The sequence below is a fragment of the Phoca vitulina genome, unplaced genomic scaffold, assembly GCF_004348235.1.
Source record: "Phoca vitulina isolate PV1807 unplaced genomic scaffold, GSC_HSeal_1.0 scaffold48, whole genome shotgun sequence".
Classification (NCBI taxonomy): domain Eukaryota; kingdom Metazoa; phylum Chordata; class Mammalia; order Carnivora; family Phocidae; genus Phoca; species Phoca vitulina.
The window spans coordinates 5,859,993-5,879,809 of NW_022589751.1; the positions used below are offsets into that span (position 1 = coordinate 5,859,993).

The following is a 19,817-nucleotide window of genomic DNA, read 5'->3' on the forward strand; positions in this document are numbered from 1 at the left end:
TGAAAAAGAAACTTCAGAAGTCCGCACCAGGGCTGAGTATTCATCTGGGCATATTTATGTTTGAGACTAGGAGAAAGGATGATTGAAAGGCATAGGTGGCTCATAAAGGGCCAGGAGTAGTTTGTGTTTCCACCAAGCTGAATCAGAAGACCTTCCACCATTTAGAGTATTAACTACAGTCCTTAGAAGTATATTGCCTGTGTAGTGGGATCAAATTAGCCCTTGGCAAAATCTTTATTTGGACCTACCTTAACAAAGTTTTAAAATAAGCCTTAAGGGGGCGCCTGGGTGGCTCAATCGTTAAGCGTCTGCCTTCGGCTCAGGTCATGATCCCGGAGTCCTGGGATCGAGCCCCACATCGGGCTCCATGCTCCGCAGGAAGCCTGCTTCTCCCTCTCTCACTCCCACTGCTTGTGTTCCCTCTCTCGCTGTGTCTGTCTCTGTCAAATAAATAAATAAAATCTTTAAAAAAAAAAAAAATAAAATAAAATAAAATAAGCCTTAAAAGAGGGATTAAAATGATTTCAAGTAACTTAAACTGGAATATATATTTTAATTGACTTTAATTGAAATTCTGTTGCCAGAATTTTACATTTCTTTCTCCCCCCCCCCCCCCCAGAATTTTACATTTCTTAATTTTAGAGACACCACAGGGCAGTAGGACTCAAACTTTTTGGTCTGAGGATCTCATTACATTCTTAAAAATTGAAGACCCCAAAGAGCTTTTATCATATTTTCTATAATAGAAATTAAAACTGAGAAATGTAAAAATAAAAAATTAATTCATTTAATAAACCCATTAGATGTTACCATCAGTAACATTTTTAAATGAAAAAGAACTTTTCTAAAACAAAAATAAGTTAGTGAGAAGAATGATATTGTTTGACATTTTTGCATATCTCTTTTATGCCTGGCCTAATTATAGATAGCTTGATTCTTGTATTTGCTTGGGCATTCACTCTGTTGGAAAATATTTCTTGGGTTGAGGGTATAGTCAAGCCTCAGAGATAGGTAGTTGGAAAAGTGAGCAGCCTTTTCAAATAATTGTGGATATTCTTTTATCTGATAGCACACCAAAACTCAAAAGGAGAAAGCTTATTAAATTTATGTGCAGTGTGGAATCTAAAATCCTAAAATGAATGTAAAATCTCTCTACGTTAAAATTTATTGGTTTATCTTTCACTTTCCAGTAGATCTTTTACCCATACATTTTTTTTTTAACATAAGCATTGGTCACTTGGAAAATATTGGTTCACTGAGTTATGTCAATCTTTTAAAGTTGGTATATTTCGTCATAAAATAGCAAAAAATCAGATTCATAATATCACCAACAGAAATTCTTTTTAAATATTGGGACGCTTATACTTACGTTCAAGCTCACAATGCTGTTTCTTTTGGAAGATTGAATTTTATGACTGACAAGTTATGTCAGTTGTTTTCCTTGAAGTGACAGATTTATTTTGAGAAAAATGTTGGCCAAGTAGCCAAGTCAGAATAACTACAGTTTGTCAGTCCATTCAAGTAAAATTGTCTATGAAAAATGGCTCAGTCAGATCACAATTTAAACAGTCTTACAAGTGCTTTTCCTCAGCATATTGTATTTTGATAAGCAGCAAAAGTGCTTTATGTGAACTTCGCATTTTGTTGCACAGAATATTAAAAAGATGTGCATTCAAGGATTGAGGTCTAATAAAATTACTTTTACTGCTTTAAGGACATTCTTAGGTGAAACTAGCTTTTTAAAAAAAAATGCTGGTGCATGGCTGTAACACAGTGACTGCTGGTACATTTAATGCTGTTGCCTTGATTCTTTCTGAGACATAAGCAGTTTTGCCTACCATTACTTTTGCAGCATCGGTGTAAATGTCAACACAGTGAAAAAAAGTAAACAATGTCTTTCTTTTATTTCTTTTATTATGAAATAGTTTTGACCTCAGTGATTCTTTGAAAAAGTCTTGGGGATCCTGAGGAGTCTGCAGAGTACATCTTGAGAGCCAGTACCCTGGGGCATCATAACACTAAAATTGAGAAGCTCCAGTAGCAGCATTGTATTTAAAATAAGTTATGCTGCCTCTTTATCAAGTAATGCCTGGTATGGGGAAGAAAGTTGTAACTGTGTTCTTTGAAATACCTCAAATGTGTTTATTTAGTAGTCCCATGGCACTTTTAATACCTGTCAAATTTAAACTATTTATTGCCCAGTCTTTAAAATTATTTATTATTTATTATTGGGGCACACTTCCTCTGCCCCCGCCACCCCCGCTTGTGTGCTCGCTCACGTGTTCTTTCCCTCAAATAAAATCTTTTAAAAATATATTACTTATTACTTTTATTTATTACTATTTTTGAATTATTTTTCTCTTATATTTTGATAAGATTTGAAATTATTCATAATCTGAATATGAAAAAATTAACTGTGGTAAATAGTTTTAATACCCTTTAAAAAAATCACTTCAGGCAGGCATTCCAGACCCTCCAAATATGTCAGAAGAACTAATCCAATTGAAAGCCAAGGAGCGACACTTTTTGGAGCAATTATTAGATGGGAAAAAATTAGAAAATTACAAAATACCAGTACCAATCAATGCTGAACTCAGAAAATATCAGCAGGTAAAGTTTTATACTTATCTTATAAATAGAGATTATTCCTTTCAATGTACTTTGAAGAGTTTTTAAAATTGACTTAGTAAAAGCTTGTGTTTAGTGTTTATACCCATTTATTTCTCTTTTGCCTATAAAAATAAAGATTTTTGGTCTGTGCATACATGTTTTACAAGAAAAAAATTTTTATGATCTGTTCATATTTCTAATTTTCCTCTTTCTCCCAATCTTTCAGGATGGTGTGAACTGGTTAGCATTTCTTAATAAGTATAAACTTCATGGAATTCTGTGTGATGACATGGGTTTAGGAAAAACTTTACAGTCCATCTGCATTCTAGCAGGAGATCATTGTCATAGGTAATTTAAAATATTATTTGTTAGAAAGAGCTTTCAGATGCTAAGAAATGTAAACAAGCCAGTTAATTCATTGTGTTTTATTGCTGTAAAGGGCCCAAGAATATGCAAGATCAAAATTGGCAGAATGTATGCCACTTCCATCCTTGGTGGTTTGTCCGCCAACATTAACAGGTCACTGGGTGGATGAAGTAGGTAAATTTTGCTCCAAAGAATATCTCAATCCATTACACTATACTGGACCTCCTACTGAAAGAATAAGGTAAGAACTATACAGCAAAAAATGTTTAATCTTTTGCTTTAAGAACTTTAGGATAAAATTTATTAAAAATGAACTCTAGTTTTTTTGGTTGTCAGAAACTTTCTTAAGTTATTTAAGAAAGATGAATATACATTATAAAGATATAATCAGTGAGACTCATGAACGTTTAAGGACTTCAGCCATTTGGGTGTTCCAAGTATTTTTTGACCTAGCAACCAAAGCCATTCTCTGTGCCCTTCTTGAGAACCTTGTGATCATAGCATATCTTTCTCTAAGAGCCCTCTAATCCCCAGAATGCTTTTGCTTTGAAGTGGCTGCTCTGGCTGCCCTGATACCATAGCACTGCTAGAATTCTATTAGCTTTATCCTTTTTCTCTTAAACTAGTACATCCTTTATGTTCTAAATACAAATTTTGAAGAGCAGAATTTCATTGATTTCAGTTCATCTTTTAAAGCATGGAGAGTCTTAGGTTGCTGATTAGTCCATAGATTTGCTCCCCCTCTGTATATGTAATAGCTAACATATGCTGGGCATTTATTAGCCAGGCATTATTCTTAGTAGTTTCACATTTATGTAAAATTGTGTATTATGTATTCGCACAATCACCATATGAGGTATGGTTATTATTTTTGTTCCCAGTTTGCAGATAAAAGTCTAAGACATGGGGCCTGGGTCCAAGGTCATACCCCTAATTAAATGGGCAGAGTGAGGATTTGAACACAGGCAAGTCAACAGCTTGCACTCTTAAAAGAATTTAGTGTCAGAATTTATTCATTTAAAAGTACAGAAACTCAAACTAGCTTAAGCAAACAAGAAATTCATCAATTCACTAAATTGAGAATTTCAGGGGTGAATTCTTGCTTCAGGCACATCTAGATGGCTCTCATTTGCTCTTCCTCCCCATACATAGCTTGTTTTATTGGTCTCTGCAGTTGGTGGATAAGGTGATCATAGATGGGAGCGCCTGGGTGGCTCAGTAGGTTGAGTGTCTGACTCTTGATCTCAGCTCAGGTCTCGATCTTCAGGTCATGAGTTCAAGCCCTGTGTTGGGCTCCAACATGAAGCCTACTTTAAAAATAAATAAATAAATAAATAAAAGATGACCACAGACAGTCTTAGAGCCACATTCTCTTAGCTGGGCAACTGGAGTAAACAGAGATCTTCCTTCTTTCCTCATGATTATATCAATACTGGAAATGACTGACTGGCCTGTTTGGGTCATGCTACCAAACCAGTCTTTGTGGTCAGGGGATAAAATATTGTGAATGGCTCAGCCTGATTCATTGCTTCATATCTTTGGTGATTATGGGCATTTGTGGCTCCTTCTCACCCCCCAGCACAACATGAAGTTTGGAAGGAATAGTGCCTTTAAGGAAGAGGTGTTAGCAAATTGTCCACCAGTTTGAATCAGGTACCCATCTCTTTTCTAGTCAGACTGAGTTAGGCTAACAAGGCCAAGTCAAAAGAAGAATGGTCTTCAAGTGGCAGGGTCATGGATGTAGAGTAAGCAGAAAGGAAAGTTGGGCTTAGTAGGCACATTGAAAACACCTTGTAAGATGGTAGTGGTAGCATCCCCTTTGAAATTATATTACAGACTTTGCAGGTTCCTTGCTTCCTAATCTTACTTCTTTTTAAATACAGGTTACAGCATCAAGTAAAAAGGCACAATCTGATAGTGGCTTCATATGATGTTGTGAGGAATGACATAGATTTCTTTAGGTAAGAATTAAAATTTTTTTCTTAAGAAAAACTTAGTATCAAATTTGAAGAGAGTTAATATTTTCCTGCCTGAAAGACTCTTCATATAGTTCTTGCCATATACTAAAAGATGCTAAATTTTTTTGCTTATTCTCCCTTAGAAATATTAAATTTAACTACTGTATTCTTGATGAAGGCCATGTCATCAAAAATGGAAAAACAAAATTGTCAAAAGCAGTAAAACAACTGACTGCTAATTATAGGATTATTCTTTCCGGAACACCAATCCAGGTAATTATTAACTGTTCTCTCTCTCTCTCTTTATATATTTGCCATGTGGAAAGAAGCCTTGACATTTGGCCGTGAATTAAAGAAGTATTTTTCTTTTCTTTTCTTTCTTTTTTTTTTTTTAAGTTTATAGGAATGATAATTTCCAGTAATTGTGTTTTATAATGGTTCATTTGGTATGTAACAGTATCTGAGCAAACCGGGTTTTAAAAAAAACAATATGAAGGGATACCTGGGTGGCACAGTTGGTTAAGTGTCCGACTCCTGGTTTCAGTGCGGGTCATGGTCTCAGGGTCATGAGATTGAGCTCCCGCTCAGCGTGGAGCCCGCTTGAGACTCTCTCTCCCTCTGCCCCTCCCCACCAAGCTTGTGCTCTCTCTCTCTAAAATCTTTTAAAGATTTTATTTATTTATTTGATAGAGCACAAGCAGGGGGAAGGGGCAAGGGGGAAAGGGAGAAGCAGACACCCCACTGAGCAGGGAGCTTGATGTGGGGCGCTATCCCAGGACCCTGAGATCATGACCTGAGCCGAAGGCAGACACTTAACTGACTGAGCCACCCAGGTGCCCCTAAAATAAATAAATCTTAAAAAAACAAAACAAAACAAAACAAAAAGGCAGTATGAAGAGCACTGGGTGATGTATGGAATTGTTGAATCACTATATTGTATACCTGAAACTAATACAATACTGTATGTTAACTATTCTGGAATTAAAATAAAATAAAATAAAATAATAATAAAATGTGATTTTAGGCTATGTAAATAGAAGTCTTGTGTCCAAAGTATGGGAGACTAATCAGACTTTATTCCACACTGGCCATTCTCCTTCTATGGATGTACACCGCAGTCTGATTTAACATTGAAAAGCTAGAGCTGGTTCAGAGGGGAATCATCATATAGTAGAGGTGTGAATACCTGGGGTTAAGAGGGAATTGGAAGAGGGCGCCTGGGTGGCTCAGTTGGTTAAGCGACTGCCTTCAGCTCAGGTCATGATCCTGGAGTCCCGGGATCGAGTCCCGCATCGGGCTCCCTGCTCAGCAGGGAGTCTGCTTCTCCCTCTGACCCTCCTCCCTCTCATGCTCTCTGTCTCTCATTCTCTCTCTCTCAAATAAATAAAATCTTTAAAAAAAAAATTTAAAAAAAAAAAAAAAAAAAAGAGGGAATTGGAAGAGATTACAGAAGCTTATGTTGGAAAAGGAAGGAGATGGGTAAATTTATAGAAATATTCTGATACATTTGAGAGGTTCTATTATCTTCTGGAGGAATTGGTTGCAAATGTTCACATCTAGCTTGGATAGCCAGCTCTAATGGGAAGATACCCTTCATCATTCTCCAAAGAGTGGAAGGGTGAACACCAAGTGACCTCTAAGATTCCTTCTGATGCTAAAAAAAATTGACAGTTCTTTATTTACATCTTTGTTACTTTTCTTTTAAATTTATTTTTGGTGGTGGACTGATTATTATGTTAGGGTTTTTGTTCATTAAGTGAACGCTTTTTGTTCACAATATTACTTTCACAACAAGTTTGTGTTTTTTTTGTTTGCTTACAGGCCCTCTTTTGTTTCTCCCTTCCCCACCTGAACATTTTAGCTCTGAAGCTTATAAGGGTTTCTGCACTGAAGACCCATGGTAGCCCAGAGTTAGGAGGCAGAGCCTAAGTGGGATTAGAAGGGGAAGACAACCCACCATGGTGAACCAGAGCCCCAGCAGGATGAAGAGGGCTTCCGGAAGGGGATAAGGGGGTGGGATGGTACCTTAGGATCCACACATACTGGGAATGCATCTAAAATGAAAAAGTGCTGATTTTTTCTTTCTTTCTTCCTTTTTTAAAAATGAAACTTCAAGAGTAGAATTGGAAAGAACCTGTGCCTGTTCGTCATGGCCCTTGAATACTGGATAGACTTGACCTATAATGAAACTCTTCTAGGTTTTCCTTAAGAAATAGTGATGTTGACCAAGTTCTTTAAATCTTGCTATTAATTTTAGTGTCAAAGATAAAAGAATCAGAAACATATTCATCTTCCTGCTCTTCTGTTTATTACTTGATAGATGCCACCAGTAGGATTTAAACACTATGGACCAAGGCTTATTCTGGTGGAAGAGACTTGAGAATTCCACCCAATAGGATAGAATATTTTCTCCAAGGATACTGATGTGAATTTTACAAATTAAAATACGGACTTACACAATATATGTAAAAATGTGGTTGATTACCCCTCATGTATGTCATTATAGTGGGCTTTCATTAATATTCCATTTTTCAAGTGTAAGGAAATAATCCCAGTACAAAAGATAACTGATGTTCCTTTCTTATGTTCAGAACAACGTTTTGGAGCTGTGGTCATTATTTGATTTCCTCATGCCAGGATTTTTGGGGACTGAACGCCAGTTTGCTGCTCGATATGGTAAACCTATATTAGCAAGTAGGGATGCTCGAAGCTCTAGTCGAGAACAAGAAGCAGGTATGAAAAAGATATAATTTTGTACCGTGCAAGTGACTATACCTTATTCCTAACTTTTTTGAGCCATTTTCTCTTACTGTTAACAGGTGTTCTTGCGATGGATGCACTGCACCGCCAGGTCCTGCCTTTTCTTTTGAGAAGAATGAAAGAAGATGTTCTACAGGATCTCCCACCCAAAATTATTCAAGACTACTACTGTACTCTTAGTCCTCTCCAGGTTAGAAATCTGGTGATTGTGGTTGGTGGTGGTATGTTTATTAGGAGAATGCTTTGAATAAGCCATACAGGTATTGAATAAAGGGAATTAGACTTTGGTTTTATCACTCAAATCTAGCTTCTGCTTTCATAGACTTTAGGAATATTCTGTTCCAAACGTGTAGAGATAGGACCTGAATGAATCTGTTTGGACATGGTGGATATACATTTGAATATATGCATTTTGAATATGGCATTAAAATAAAAGCCAGTATCAATCATAGTTGCTTTCTTATATGTTGAATTAATTGGAAAAATTGCAAGGTTAAACTGATAAAGAAATGAGCCAAAGTGTATAAGGGCCAAAAATCTGCCTGTAATGTTATATCTTCACAACAGCATTATAAGTATTGTCAATCCCCATTTTTGCAAATAAGGAAAGAAAAGCTTAGAAAAGTTAAGTAACTTGCTCAAGGTTATAATAAATATCAGGGCTGAGTTTCAAACCTGGGAAGTGGGACTGCATCCCTTTAAAAGTACTGTTACATTACCAGTAAGTTTTTGAAATAAGACTTAGCTTTTGTACAGTTGTGATTTTGTACAGAGACCATTATCAAAGGAATTTTTTTTTCCCCAAAGGAATTTATTGTATGCCTTTCCTTCTGTAGTATTTTGTGAGGGGAAACTGTCCCTTTTCTTAGTAAGACATGGCCTATAGTCAGAATTTTCTGTTTTAACTTTAGGTTCTAGGTTAGTATGCATCCATCCATTTCAGTATTATGAGTTGATTTATTATGATAAAATGAATTAAAGGTATACAGACACACCCAGAAACTTACTTTTTTTTCCCTCTCCTATCTGTGCAACTTGAGTTAGCTTAGCAGGACACTAACCTAGATGCTGAGATCTCTGTGTTCATTTATATTATCTACCTCATCTGTCTGGGCCTCCATCCCTCACTTGTAAAAATTGGATTAGTATTCCTTGAAAGGAATATTTTAGGAGCAATGAGATGAAGACTGTTTGAAGTAAGTATAATAAAGAAAAGGTGCCATATGAAAAAAATCTATGGTAGGGGCACCTGGTTGGCTCATTCAGTAGAGTATGCAACTCTTGATCTTGGGGTTGTGAGTTTGAACCCCACGTTGGGTATAGAGATTACTTAAAAATAAAATCGTAAAAAAAAAAATCCATGGTATGATGGTGGTATAAAACACATTTAAGTAGCCTGAAGGAGAGGAGCTGGGAGGGAAGTGACATTTGGCTTTATTTAGCATTCATGCATTTTTATACTCTGACTTCTGTTTTTTAGCACTCTAGATTTTCTTCCCTTTCATATTGTTTTAGCATGTACAAGGCAGGAACCCAGACCCCAAGGTAATGCTTCAACGTTCATGAGTTCTCCTTTTAGGTAGTAGTAGTATTCTCTTACTTCTTTTTACCTTTTTTTTTTTTTTAAGTTTTATTTATTTCAAAAGTAATCTCTGCACCCTACCTGGGACTCGAACTCACAATCCTGAGATCAAGAGTCACATGCTCAACTAACTGAGCCAGCCAGGCACCCCAGCAGTAGTATTCTTTTAAAACTTGGTCTTTTGGCATGTACTTACAGGGTACCACATAACTTAGAGAAGATTTTCTCATTTCTAAGGGTTCAGGTTCTCTTTTATTAGTAATGTATTTATTTTCCTCAACAGAGTGGAAAAATTGAGTCTAGGACTATTTGATTAGTTTTTAATATTTTAGCAGCCAAGCTTAATGTGTTATGCTTGTATTCTAAATGTAATTTTAAGGAATTTACCAAGATGCAGTGGATAATTTGTAATCAGGAGTAAAGCATAGGTATCATACTTTCTTTAATGAGGGCTGGTTTAAATCACTGCTCTTACTGGCATTTGCTAGCTATGTTTTGAACAATTGAAAATAAATATACTTATGCTTTTGTGGGGGTGCAATTTTACAGGTTCAGCTCTATGAGGATTTTGCTAAGTCTCGCGCCAAGTGTGACGTTGATGAAACAGTTTCTTCAGCGGCACTTTCTGAAGAAACTGAGAAACCAAAGCTTAAAGCTACAGGCCATGTATTCCAGGTATAGATTATAGTCTCCTTTTTAATTCTTGAAGAATCATATTCTTCAGTGCAGCAATTTTTACATGGAATACTGAAGTATGGGTTTATTTAAGTTTTTTCAATATTGTATATACATTCTTGAAAATAAAAAGTACTAATTTATTTTCATATTTATAATTAGTAATTAATAAGTAATTTAATATTAAAATTATACAAAATGCAGTATGTCTTTGTATATTACATGAAAAGAGTTTTAGAGAATCTTTTGCTTTATGTTAAAAAAATATTGGAATGCCTGCCATAAGGCAGTAATTTTTGTAAGCTCACGGGTTAATTAAAGCACTGGAAAAAACAAACTCCTTCCCTTGTAGCGTTCAAAAAGGAGTAAGTAAAACACATACTATGTAAGAGAAAATAAAGCAGAATATGGGGTTATATAGTATAGGAGTTGTGGTTTTTAGTAGAGGGATCAGGAATGGCCTCACTGAGAAGGTGACATATAAGCAGAGATCTAGAGGACTGAGGCATGCAGATATGTGGGGGGAAGTGATTTCCAGGCAAGGATACCAAAAGTACAGACGTGTTGAGACATGTATGCCTCATGTGCTCAAGGGAATAGCAAATGAAAAAGAGAAAGTGTCAACTCAGTCTTTCTGTCCCTTTTGAAATATTCCACCATAGAAATCCTCCCCAAACCCCTTTGCCACCAATAAATTAAATACTGTAACACTTTTAAAGACAGAAGAGGGGGAAAGGTAGTTGTGAAGGTTGATACCTCTCCCACAGTTTCTATCATAGTGTCCAGCAGTCTCTTGAGCCTTGTCAGTGGAGCTTTCTAATACAAATCTCAAGACCCAAATCATAAGCCAAGTAAAAGGCAAGAGAAAGAATGTAGCTGAATTAGAGAAAAGAAAGGACCGTATAGGGTTTCTTAAACACAACCACTTGAAATAACCACCTCATTCCACCTTCACCTCTCCCTGACTTGCTGAATTAGAATACTGGGTAGGGGAGAGATTTGCAGATTTATAAGGTCCTCAAGAAATTTTTATATCCACTGAAGTTTGAGAAACCCCTAGGAAATCTTTAGGAAATGTTGCCTTATTCCAGAAGCATCTGTAAGCATTATCAGGCACGTTGAGTGGGAAAGAGGTCTTTCTGTCATGAGAAGCTCATTGTCTAGTGAGGGAGAGAGACGTAAACTGTACAATTTATACAAGCTGTAAATGCTCTCATATACTGCACAAGAAGCACAGATGAAGGCATCCCAGATGAGATATTTGAACTGGTTCTTGAAGAATGAGTAGGAGTAGCAAGAAGAGGAAAAAAGGCATTCTATGAATGGAATAGAATAGGAAAAGATATTGAGACACAGACATTTCTGGCATGTATGGACTTGTATATACTTTTTTCCCCCTTGAAGGCATTACAGTACTTACGTAAACTGTGCAACCATCCAGCATTAGTCTTAACACCTCAACATCCAGAGTTCAAGAGTACTACTGAAAAACTGGCAGTTCAGAATTCTTCTCTTCATGATATTCAACATGCCCCTAAACTCTCAGCTTTGAAACAGGTAAGTAGGTCTCATGAGTGTTAGATGTGTGTTACACATTCTTCATCTGTAATACTGGGCAAATTGGCTTTTCCAAGAGATTACTGAAGTGTTTACCATTTCTTTTATTTTTTAATTTGGTTTGTTCCATTTTTGGTTTAGCTTTTTAAAAAAACTGTGGTAAATATATATAGTATAAGACATGCCATTTTAACCATGTTTAAGTGTACAATTCTGTGTCATTAATTACATTCACAATGTTGGGCAGCTATCGCCACTATTTATTTCCAAAATTTTGCCATCACCTAAGCAGAAACTCTGTACACATTAAGCAATAACAACTTCCTATTCTCCTTTCAACCCCTGGTACCCTCTAGTCTACTTGATACCTGTATGAATTTGCCTGTTCTAAACATATCATGTAGGTGGAATCACCCAATATTTGCGCTTTTGTGACTGGTTTATTTCACTTGGTTTTCAAGGTTCGTTTGTGTTTGTAGCATCTATTAGTACTTCATTTTTATGGCTGAATAATATTCCATTGTTATATTATGTATATACCACATTTTGCTTATCGTGTTGGTGGACACTTGGGTTGTTTCCACCTTTTGGCTATTGTGAATGATACTGCAATGAACATGGGCTAATAAGTATCTGTTTAAACAGCCCCTCTTTTCAGTTCTTTTGGATGTAGACCGAGGAGTGGAATTGCTGGATCATATAGAAATTCTATGTTTAACTTTTTCAGGGACTCTCAGACTTTTCCATGGTGGTTGTATTCCCACCAGCAATATGCCACGGTTCCAATTTCTCCGCATTCTAGCTAGCACTTCACTTTTTTTTTTTTTAATTGTAGCCATCCCAGTAGGTATGAAGTGCTTTCTCATTGAAAATGCCTTTTAAGTTCTTGGACCATTTTTAAATTGTGTAGTCTGTCTTTTGGTTGAGTTTTAAGAGTTTTTTTTATATTCTAGGTATTAGGCCCTTATCAGATACATGATTTTGCAAATATTTTCTCCCATTGTGTAGATTATCCTTTCACTTTCTTCAATACTATCTTCCATGGTTTCTGATGAGAAATCCAATATTAACCTCACTGAGGATCCCTTTTACATGACGAATTCACCTTTCTCTTGCTACTTTCAGGACTCTCTTTGAATGGTTTGATTGTAATATGTGTCAGTGTGGATCTCTGAGTTTTATCGGGAGCTGCCTACTCTGCCAGTTTGCTCATGTTGCTCTCTTGGAATATAGCTTTCAGAAACAGAATTTTTGAAAATTCTAAGATTTCAAAAGGTTAAACTTTTAAAAAGAACCAATTTCAAGCACCAAAATGTTGAGGCTAATACATTTAGTTCTAACTCGTCTTAAAAATTAAGAGCTTACTATAAATCTGGACTTTAGTAATTGTTTTTGCTTTCTGTAGTTATTCTGGCCTAAAATTTTTTTTTTTTTAAAGATTTTATTTATTTGACAGAGAGATAGCGAGAGAGGGAACACAAGCAGGGGGAGTGGGAGAGGGAGAAGCAGGCTTCCCGCAGAGCAGGGAGCCTGATGCGGGGCTCGATCCCAGGACCCTGGGATCATGACCTGAGCCGAAGGCAGATGCTTAACGACTGAGCCACCCAGGCACCCCTGGCCTAAATTTCATTGAGAATAACTAATGAAAGATTTTAGATTTCACGTGGGTTAATATAAAAAATGTTATATAATGACATATATGACATCCAGGCATGTATCCTTATATTACTAAATGTGAAAGAATGGATTTTTACCATAAAATGGAAGAATGACTATTGCCTTTAGATTGTTTATATATGGAATAGTTTTCTTATTTGACCAAACTAATTTTGTATATAAAATGTTCACAGTTTTCTTAACATAGCTGATACACAATTTTTTTTAAAGATTTTATTTATTTATTTATTTATTTATTTATTTATTTATTTATTTGATTTTGAGAGAGAGAGAGAGAGAGAGCATGAGTGGGGAGGAGGGACAGAAGGAGAGGGAGAAGCAGACTGCCTGCTGAGCAGGGAGCCCAACGTGGGACTCGATCCCAGGACCCTGGGATCACGACCTGAGCCGAAGGCAGACGCTCAACTGACTGAGCCGTCCAAGTGCCCAACATAGCTGATACATTAAATAAAGCTATAAGGTATACTTAGTCAAGGAATCAGCTAATTAGATTTCCAAAAAAATGTTGAATTTCATCCACACTTTCATTATAGGCTTTAAATTATTTTTAGTTTATCTTTTTGCACATTATTTTTTCTCCCTGCAGTTATTACTTAAACTGATCTCTCATTTTAGAATGCTTGTCATTTTGAAGTGTCTGGAATTAAGATGCTTAGGAATTCTGCAGCTTAGGCCCAGATTGTTTCTGGCCATACCTATGGAGGGCTTTTCTAGAACCTCTCTTTTCCATTTTCCCAGTTCTTTTCAGCCATTGAGAGCAAAGGTTCTGTCTTAGGGAAGAGAGAACTAGCTTGTTTTCTTGCTTGCTTTCATCTAAAATATGTCTATTCTCTGAATTATGGGGAGAAGTCTTATTTGCTTTTTAAAAATCTGCCACTAGTATAGAAACATGTTTATCAGCAAGTAATTATCTAATATTGCCAGAATTTTAAAATTTCAGGATACTGGAATGGTGAACTGAAACTGTAGGTGAAATTTAATGGAAATAAGCAAAGTCAGTTTTAAAAAACTTAGATACAAATTCTGTCAGACTTGGCAAACATTTCATATAGTGTAAAGTTGAGTTTGATTTGATGGCAGGTTCACTATAAACTTGTATGAATTAGTTACTGGTAAATAAAGCTAATAGGATCTTGGGCGGGATTAATAATAGTATAATGGCCAAAATGAGGGCATCATAGTTTCACTTTTATACCTGTCACACCAAACTTTGAGTATCATTTATAGTTCTGGGCACTCTTAAGTGGAAGATCAAAAGAATCTGGAAACCATCTTATATGAGGAATAGTTTGAAAAACCTGGGGTAATTTAGCCTATGCTGAAGTTAGGGCAAGGTAAAATTAAATTGCTCTCTAGGGAGGCAGTGGCCTCTCAGACACCCATATCAGGTGGCCTTGGTAACCATTTTCTAGAGTCTAGTAATCAGCTTTTCAATGCTGCAAACTAGATTTTGTCAGAATACTTGGAGCTCATCAAGTCTCTCAGGGCAAACTCAGGTTTATAAGAGATTATTGGAAAAACCAGAATGCCAGTTCTGCTGCCAGACAAGAATATTTATGTCAGATGGTATGTCCATACATCCAGTAGTACAGCTACACTGGAAGAAGATACTAGGAAGATTGTATGGTAAGTGTGGACTTGGAGGAGTCTGAGGTGGATGTTCTTAATATGACTGGTTATCTGTAGGTTTGATATTGTTGCCTAAGGGATTAAGATGATTGAATGTGCATGACACACACATTCTGATAAATTCTGACTCTCTAGAACTCCTCTTTTATATAAAGAAGCCATGTAGAATGTCCCACTGATACCACATTCTTTATACTGGATACCACCCAGTTATACCCTCCTAAAACACCCCAGATTTTTAAAAAGAAAGATAGTAATCTGATTGCAGATTTAGGGGCAAGGGATAGAGATAATTACATTTATCAGATTTCTTTATTCCACCTGGAGGAGTTCCTTGTAGTATACCCTATATGTACTCTATATCAAGGAGGGGGGAAAGGCTTAGGGCAATCTAATTAAAGTTTACAATTTAAGGGCTACTAAGGTAGAAGAGAAAGAACATTTGTTTTTCCCCCAGCATCAGATTATGACAACACATGTGAAGTGTTACCTACCAGGTAGGCTCATTAAGAGACAGTGCCCGAAGTTTTTATTGGGTGTGATCATGTAGATTCCCTCTGCCTAGTATATATCAAAATTCTAGACTCCCAGAAAGGAAGCCAGTCTCAGCATAATCCTACTGTTTGCACGACAGTTTAAGCACAATAGGCCATCCTTAATCAAGTAGGAAACAATGGAAAGACTCAAAACCCAAGTTTTTCAAGACTTGTTTCAGCCAAGGACAGACCTTTCAAGCTGGACTTTCTAAGAAAAGCATTTCAGGTCTGTTATGTTAACTTTTTGTTCACAATAAGAGTTTTACACTGAATTTGGAGTTTTCCTGGGTGGCCTTTTGGTTATCTTGCCCATCTGAGCTTCTGGTTTTCTTTCTTTCTTTTTTTTTTTTTTTAAGATTTTATTTATTTATTTGACAAAGAGAGACACAGCGAGAGACAGAACACAAGCAGGGGGAGTGGGAGAGGGAGAAGCAGGCTTCCCGCCGAGCAGGGAGCCCGATGCGGGGCTCGATCCCAGGACCCTGGGATCATGACCTGAACCGAAGGCAGACGCTTAACGACTGAGCCACTCAGGTGCCCCTGAGCTTCTGGTTTTCTAAGTAACTTTAGTGAGTAGAAAGGAGAAAGCCTCCTGCATTGAGGTCTTATATTTTGGGCAGAATTCACTATCTTAAGGTCCTAGGAATGAAGAAGATTAATACTGGGTACTTCAGTTTCCCAAACAGATGTAAACGTGATTCTCTTGGATTTTGTTCACTTATTTGGATGTTTGTTCGCTTATTGTACCTGCTGTGTACCAGGCACTAAACCATAATGTAGCAGGAAATACAAAAGATCTATAGCAGCATGGTTCTTGCTGTTAAAGATATTGGTCGCTAGCTATACAGTAGTAAGCTCAGGAATCCAGGAGATCTCACTAGATGTTTTTGGTTCTCTTTTTTGTAATTTTGATTTCTGCCAGATTTAGCTGCTCCATTATGTTTTCTTCACACTGTTCTTTTTTTTAATTAAGTAGGCTCCACACCCAACGTGGGGCTTGAACTCATGACCTTGGGATCAAGAGTCACAAGCTCTACTGACCGAGCCACCCAAGCGCCCCCACTCTATTCTTTTTTTTTTTAAATATGCCTATTTTTTATTTTTATTCTTTAATTTTTTTTTATTTTTTAAATTAACATATAATGTATTATTTGTTTCGGGGGTACAGGTCTGTGATTCATCAGTCTTACACAATTCACAGCACTCACCATAGCACATATGCTCCCGAATGTCCATCACCCAGCCACCCCATCCCTCCCACCCTCCTTCTCTCCAGTAACCCTCAGTTTGTTTCCTGAGATTAAGAGTCTCTTATGCTTTGTCTCCCTCTCTGGTTTCCTCTTCATGTTTCCCTCCCTTCCCTATGATCCTCTGTCTTGTTTCTCAAATTCTTCATATCAGTGAGATCATATGATAATTGTCTTTCTCTGATTGACTTATTTCGCTTAGCATAATATACCCTCTAGTTCCATCCACATCGTTGCAAATAGCAAGATTCGTTTTTTGATGGCTGCATCATATTCCATTGTATATATACCCCACATCTTCTTTATCCGTTCATCCACTGATGGACATCTAGGCTCTTTCCATAGCTTGGCTATTGTGGACATTGCTGCTATAAACACAGGGGTGCAGGTGCCCCTTTGGATCACTACATTTGTATCTTTGGGGTAAATACCCAGTAGTGCAATTGCTGGGTCATAGGGTAGTTCTATTTTCAACTTTTTGAGGAACCTCCATACTGTTTTCCAGAGTGGCTGCACCAGCTTGCATTCCCACCAACAGTGTAGGAGGGTTCCCCTTTCTCCCCATCCTCACCAGCATCTGTCGTTTCCTGACTTGTTAATTTTAGCCATTCTGACTGGTGTGAGGTGGTATCTCATTGAGGTTTTGATTTGGATTTCCCTGATGCCGAGTGATTTTGAGCACTTTTTCATGTGTCTGTTGGCCATTTGATGTCTTCTTTGCAGAAATGTCTGTTCGTATCTTCTGCCCGTTTTTTTTTTGCTTTCTTTTTTAAATTTTATTATGTTAATCACCATACATTACATCATTAGTTTTTGATGTAGTGTTCCATGATTCATTGTTTGCGTATAACACCCAGTGCTCCATGCAAAATGTGTCCTGCTTAATACCCATCACTGGGCTAACCCATCCTCCCACCCCCCTCCCCTCTAAAACCCTCAGTTTATTTCTCAGAGTCCATAGTCTCCTGGTTTGTCCTCCCCTCCAATTTCCCCCCCCTTCATTTTTCCCTTCCTACTATCTTCTTGTTGTTTTTTTTTAACATATAATGTATTGTTTCAGAGGTACAGGTCTGTGCTTCATCAGTCTTACACAATTCACAGCGCTCACCATAGCACATACCCTCCCCAATGTCTATCACCCAGCCACCCCATCCCTCCCCACCCACTCCAGCAACCCTCAGTTTGTTTCCTGAGATTAAGAATTCCTTGTATCAGTGAGATCATATGATACATGTCTTTCTCTGATTGACTTATTTCGCTTAGCATAATACCCTCTAGTTCCATCCACGTCGTTGCAAATGGCAAGATTTTGTTGTTTTTTTTTTTGATGGCTGCATAATATTCCATTACACACACACACACACACACACACACACACACACACACACACACACATCTTTATCCATTCATCTGTTGATGGACATCTTGGCTCTTTCCATAGTTTGGCTATTGTGCACATTGCTGCTATAAACATTGGGGTGCACATACCCCTTTGGATCACTACACTTGTATCTTTGGGGTAAATACCCAGTAGTGCAATTACTGGGTCGTACAGTAGCTCTATTTTCAACTTTTTGAGGAACCTCCATACTGTTTTCCAGAGTGGCTGCACCAGCTTGCATTCCACCAACAGTGTAGAAGGGTTCCCCTTTCTCCGCATCCTTGCCAACATCTGTTGTTTCCTGATTTGTTTTTTGGTTTCTTTTTTTTTAAAGATTTTATTTATTTATTTGACAGAACACAAGTAGCCAGAGTGGCAGGCAGGGAGAAGCAGGCTCCCCACTGAGGAAGGAGCCTGATGTCGGGCTCGATCCCAGGACCCTGGGATCATGACCTGAACCGAAGGCAGCTGCTTAATCGACTGAGCCACCCAGGTGCCCCTCCTGATTTGTTAATTTTAGCCATTCTTTCTGACTGGTGTGAGGTGGTATCTCATTGAGGTTTTGATTTGGATTTCCCTGATGCCGAGCGATGTTGAGCACTTTTTCATGTGTCTGTTGGCCATTTGGATGTCTTCTTTGGAAAAATGTCTGTTCATGTCTTCTCCCCATTTCTTGATTGGATTATTTGTTCTTTGGGTGTTGAGTTTAGTAAGTTCTTTATATTGGATACTAGCCCTTTATCTGATATGTCATTTGCAAATATCTTCTCCCATTCTGTTGGTTGTCTTTTGGTTTTTGTTGACTGTTTGCTTTGCTGTGCAAAAGCTTTTTATCTTGATGAAGTCCCAATAGTTCATTTTTGCCCTTGCTTCCCTTGCCTTTGGCGATGTCTCTAGGAAGAAGTTGCTGCAGCTGAAGTCAAAGAGGTTGCTGCCTGTGTTCTCCTCAAGGATTTTGATGGATTCCTGTCTCACATTTACGTCTTTCAGTCATTTTGAGTCTATTTTTGTGTGTGGTATAAGGAAATGGTCCAGTTTCATTCCTCTGCACGTGGCTGTCCAATTTTCTCAACACCATTTGTTGAAGAGATTGTCTTTCTTCCATTGGACATTCTTTCCTGTTTTGTCGAAGATTAGTTGACCATAGAATTGAGGGTCCAATCCTGGGCTTTCTGTTCTGTTCCATTGATCTATGTGTCTGTTTTTGTGCCGGTACCATACCGTCTTGATGATGACAGCTTTGTAATAGAGCTTGAAGTCCGGAATTGCAATGCCACCAGCTTTGCTTTTCTTTTTCAACATTCCTCTGGCTATTCGGGGTCTTTTCTGGTTCCATACAAATTATAGGGATTATTTGTTCCATTTCTTTGAAAAAAGTTGATGGTATTTTGATAGGGATTGCATTAAATATGTAGATTGCTCTAGGTAGCATAGAGATTTTCACAATACTTGTTCTTCCAGTCCATAAGCATGGAACGTTTTTCCATTTCTTTGTGTCTTCCTCAATTTCTTTCATGAGTATTCTGTAGTTTTCTGAGTACAGATCCTTTGCCTCTTTGGTTAGATTTATTCCTAGGTATCTTATGGTTTTGGGTGCAATTGTAAATGGGATTAACTCCTTAATTTCTCTTTCTTCTGTGTCGTTGTTGGTGTATAGAAATGCAACTGATTTCTGTGCATTGATTTTATATCCTGCCACTTTCCTGAATTCCTGTATGAGTTGTAGTAGTTTTGGGGTGGAGTCTTTTGGGTTTTTCACATAAAGTATCATATCATCTGCAAAGAGTGAGAGTTTGACTTCTTTGCCGATTTGGATGCCCTTTCTTTCTTTCTTTTTTG

General features: G+C 37.4%; 1 protein-coding gene across 2 annotated transcripts in view; it reads left to right on the forward strand.

Moving 5' to 3' along the window:
• The window catches only part of BTAF1 (B-TFIID TATA-box binding protein associated factor 1), a 107,024-nt gene that overhangs the window by 75,423 nt on the left and 11,784 nt on the right, over window positions 1–19,817 (forward strand). For both annotated transcript variants that reach the window (XM_032432206.1, XM_032432207.1), the window contains exons 26-34: window positions 2,458–2,610; window positions 2,837–2,958; window positions 3,050–3,217; window positions 4,860–4,937; window positions 5,078–5,207; window positions 7,526–7,667; window positions 7,754–7,884; window positions 9,826–9,951; window positions 11,356–11,508. In XM_032432206.1, coding sequence (XP_032288097.1) covers window positions 2,458–2,610; window positions 2,837–2,958; window positions 3,050–3,217; window positions 4,860–4,937; window positions 5,078–5,207; window positions 7,526–7,667; window positions 7,754–7,884; window positions 9,826–9,951; window positions 11,356–11,508 — 1,203 coding nt within the window. The remainder of the gene's footprint in view (window positions 1–2,457; window positions 2,611–2,836; window positions 2,959–3,049; window positions 3,218–4,859; window positions 4,938–5,077; window positions 5,208–7,525; window positions 7,668–7,753; window positions 7,885–9,825; window positions 9,952–11,355; window positions 11,509–19,817) is intronic.